This window comes from Capsicum annuum, chromosome 5, assembly GCF_002878395.1.
Source record: "Capsicum annuum cultivar UCD-10X-F1 chromosome 5, UCD10Xv1.1, whole genome shotgun sequence".
Taxonomy (NCBI): Eukaryota; Viridiplantae; Streptophyta; class Magnoliopsida; order Solanales; family Solanaceae; genus Capsicum; species Capsicum annuum.
Genome location: NC_061115.1, coordinates 201,755,819 through 201,760,140, shown reverse-complemented (window position 1 = coordinate 201,760,140; position 4,322 = coordinate 201,755,819). Strand labels below are relative to the sequence as shown.

Below are 4,322 nucleotides of genomic sequence, written 5' to 3'. Positions count from 1 at the left end.
AAGTCAAAAGGGGAGATTTGTTAGGATTTTTGCAATGATTTTCTTGCCGAACTTAAGTTGTACGTTTCTTGGAAAAAAATAAAAGTAATACCATAATTACTTTTACTTTTTGTTAAAAAAAAAATATAAAACTCTTTCATAATTCTCTAACCTCTTTCTTGAAGGAAAGGTTTTGGACTTCTATGAATAGAAGTCACATCTTCTCATACCATAACACAATAGAACCCATAATGTAATCTTTAAAAAGTCTTATTTATTCGAAGATTTTTCTCTCATAGTTTTTATGATATTTTTATATTAGTTTTTCATGTGTATGTCAATTGGACAAATCATATAATAATTATTTTTTAATATGTTTTTCTTTATCGTCTGAATCATCGCCTCTATGTATGATTTGTAACTTAACTAATAACTTAAGCATGTCGCCCTCTCAATTTCAAACCTAATAAGTGGTATTAGAGCCAATGATGTGATGGTCTAATTGTTGAACAAAGTTGCAATCAATTTGATGATAATGAAGATTTTTATCCAACTATACGAGGAGAAGAAATTTCAATCATATTTTCAACAATCCTGCTGCTCCATCTTTAAAATAAAATCAACAATCCTGCCGCTTCAACAATCATATTTTCAACTTATGCTTATTACTCCAACTTTCAACCCCTGCTTACTTTTAACATTTTGACTCCTTTCAACTCGTGCACATACTTTTAACGTGTGATATCCACTTTTAACCTGTGTTCACTTTCAATGCACAAGACTGCACTTTTAAACTTGTTTACTTATAACAGAGAGCTCTAATAATATCAACCTATGCTTTCATTTTTAACGCATAGGACTCTAATTTTTAACTCATATCAACTTTTAACCATGGTAAGCAGCAGTGATATATGAAGATCGTGTGAAGATGGAGGATTAAGATTATTTTGCTAGAAAATCAAGTCAAAAAAAAAGATTTGTTAGGGTTTTTGTCCTGATTTTCTTATCAAATTTAAGTTTTACTTTCTTGAAAGCAAAATAACAGTAATATCATAATTATTTTTACTTTTTTTCTAAAAGAAAAATATCAAACTCTTTCATATTTGGCTAAATTTTTTCTTGGAGGAAAGATTTTGAACCTCTATAAATAGAAGTCGCCTCTTCTCATACCATAACACAATAGAACTCAAAATGTAACTTTTAAAGAGTCTTTTTTATTTGGAGATTTTTCTCTCATAGTTTTTATAATATTTTTATATTAATTTTTTCATATGTATATAATTGACCAATCATATAAAAATTATTTTTTTATATGTTTTTTTTGTGTCTAAATTATCATTTCTATAATTTGCAGCTTATAGCTTCTGCTTGCCGCTGTCTCGATTTCGAACCCAACAATTTTAAAGGAAAGTTGATTCAGCCAAACACCTAAGTTTTAAATATATTGTATGTGATCAATACCTTTATCAGTGGTATGATATATAATATTAACTTGATTTTTAGGATAAAACATCAAAATACCGTTATCCAAATTGGCAAGTTTGAGTATTTTATTTCTAATAATATTTTAATTGTGTAACAATGAGTCTAAAATTAATATTTAATAAATAATAAACTGAGAGGAACCACTCTCTTGCTATGCATATATTTTATTTAAGATTATAAGTTTAAAATATTCATTTTTTTTTTCAATTTAAAGTTAAATTTCAGACAAAAATCTTTTAATTCAATTAAATTTCATACAAAAAAACTTGAAATGGAGGAAGTGATTGGCATGCATGTTATACAGGAAGACAAATGAGACAAATCCCTGATCTCAGAATCTATACGGTGGCTGTCACTCCCCAGGCCCTAAAAAGTTGTGTTGAAGCAACGAATTAATGACTGATAAAATTTTGTAGCTAAACCCAAAAATTTCATGCCAATTTTATTTAGCTATGAATTAGGGATGAATTATAAAGAAAATCCAGTTAGCTCGAAGCTATTTAGCTACAGATTTACTAGGGATTATTTAGCTATGAATTAGGGATGAATTATAAAGAAAATCCAGTTAGTTAGAAGCTATTTAGCTACAGATTTACTAGGGATTATTGATAAATTCTGTAGCTAATCATTTAATTTTCTAGTAGCACTACAATGGACAGTAGAAAAAAAGGATTTGTTATACAACATATGATATTTCAATTGACAATAGATTATCCATAAATGTTATTCAAAAAGATGAGAAAATCATCTTTAATACAAAGCTCCACTTTACAGCATTCAATAGACAGTAACAAACTGCATGAATTCAGGATCAGATTCAAGGCATTCCATTGTTTCGGGGGACAAAATCACCTCCAAATCCACGCTTCCTCCTCCTTCTCGACCGGGAAATGCTGATATCTTCCCATCAAATTTATTAGCCCTTCCGCTTCGAACAGCAATGGGCCTGCCCCATCCAAAATCATTATCGTACATTGGAAACCTTGCTGAGCTACCCATGGTCAACATAGCTCCATCGAAATTCCCCAATGGAAAACTTTGTGGATCCTTCTCCCAATCCTCTATGAGCTTCCTCACCATAACATCATTGTGCGCCTTCACGTTTGTGTTCAATTGCTCCGCGCACCAGTGTTGATCGTGAGATAATACTTCCCCCGCTGACGCGTAAGTTGGAATGCTTTGAATTGCGTTGCCGAAGTACAACGGATTTAGCTTCGGCTGGAGACGGTTACGGCAATTTACAGCCGTTCTGAATATCGTCATCTTGGAAGATGGAAACTTCCTTGCACGTGTCACTGCACGCCACAGCAATGCGCAAAGCGACTGGAATGATGAAATCTCAGCCGTTGGATCAATGCTCCATTTTGCCATCAATTCAACAACGTTGATTTCTCCATCATAATTCGTCTTCGCTTTGAGTGTTTGAATTGATTCCCTGCTAAAACTAAATATCCTCTCTCTCAATGGAGCGTCACCCGCAAAGGTGACTTTGGGGCCATCAGCAGGGAGTTTTGGCACGGCATTTGAATTCAATATTGAATTTCGGGTAAAATCGGGCTGCCTTACAATCCTTTTCACACCCCTGCTCACCTCAGCAAATGCATTGAAAAAGTTCCAGAACGACGTCCCATCCATGACGGAATGATTGACAGCGCATCCAATGAATACACCATCAGCTAATTCTGTCACTTGGACAGCAAGAAAAGGGCTAAAATGGCCTCTATAGCTAACCGTGTGGTCCATAGGGAAAAACTCCTTGACATGATCAGGAACATCAATGGAGCCAATGACATCGCGAATGAAAATATTAGTGGCTGAAGCTTGAACAAAATCAACGCCAGCATCACTGCAAGAAATATAGACGTAGCCATCTGAGTCGGTCACAAATCGACCGGCCAGTGGAGGGAAGTGAGTGAGTGTCTGAGAAAGACTGAGCTTGAGAAGGGAAATGAGGTGAGTGATAGGAAATGGAGGACGAGTAAATAGACAACCTTTTTGTATGTAGTGAACGGAGAGCATAGGAAGATCGGAAACAGAGAGTTTTAGATCAGAAAGAGATGATTGTTCGGATGGTAAAATAGTGCATTTGGAGACCAAAGTAACGGCTGTAGATGAAGTCATTGTGGCTTTAATATGGAGTGGAGGTTTTGTAATACAATGAGTGGAGGATGAAGTGAGAGTAAGGAAGAAGAGGGTTATATATAGGAAATTTGATACATGCATTTGTAGAAGTGACAGTAGTCTTTTCTCTTTGTTGGCAAGTTTGAAGCATGTTATTGGTTAGAGTTTAAGTTATGACCGCCACAAATATTCTACACTATTAGGTAAACTTAAAGTTTATCCAATTATTTACATATAAGGGTGTATTTTCTTATCAGTTAAACAAAAAACCGAACTGATAAAGATCAAAAGCTGATTAATCAAAAATTGATAACTGTTATAAAACAATAAAGAATAGAGAAGAAGGAGAATAGAGAATAGAGAGTAATTGTTATTTCTCTTGAGGGATGATTTACAATAAAGGAAACCCTTCTATTTATAGGGGGAATTTGCCCCTAGTTTCACACTAAAAGACAAATACATCAAATCCTGATAGACATCAAAAAGATCTTGATAGATCTTGATAGACATTCACTATAATTGATATATATCATAACACTCCCCCTTGAATATCTAACAATACGCATATAGACTGCCTCATTAAAAATCTTATAAGAAAAACCCAGTGGGACAAAACCTCGTAAGGGAGAAAGAGTACAGCGCGTATTAACTCCCCCTAATGAGATCATCCTTGAACCTTTGCATCCCGATCTTGTGCACCATCTTCTTGAAATTTGCAATTGGAGGAGACTTGGTGA

At 34.2% G+C, this 4,322-nt stretch overlaps 1 protein-coding gene across 1 annotated transcript; it reads right to left on the bottom strand.

Annotated features, from left to right (window-relative positions):
* Window positions 1-2,155: 2,155 nt before the first annotated feature.
* LOC107872616 (uncharacterized acetyltransferase At3g50280-like) lies at window positions 2,156-3,639 on the bottom strand. The gene has a single exon (XM_016719255.2). The coding sequence runs from the start codon at window positions 3,583-3,585 to the stop codon at window positions 2,242-2,244; it is 1,344 nt and encodes a 447-aa protein (XP_016574741.2). The 5' UTR covers window positions 3,586-3,639; the 3' UTR covers window positions 2,156-2,241.
* Between the last annotated feature and the right edge of the window lie 683 nt (window positions 3,640-4,322).

Coding starts and splice junctions, on each gene's coding strand:
- LOC107872616 (XM_016719255.2), bottom strand. CDS start 3,585: ATGACTTCATCTACAGCCGTTACTTTGGTCTCCAAATGCACTATTTTA.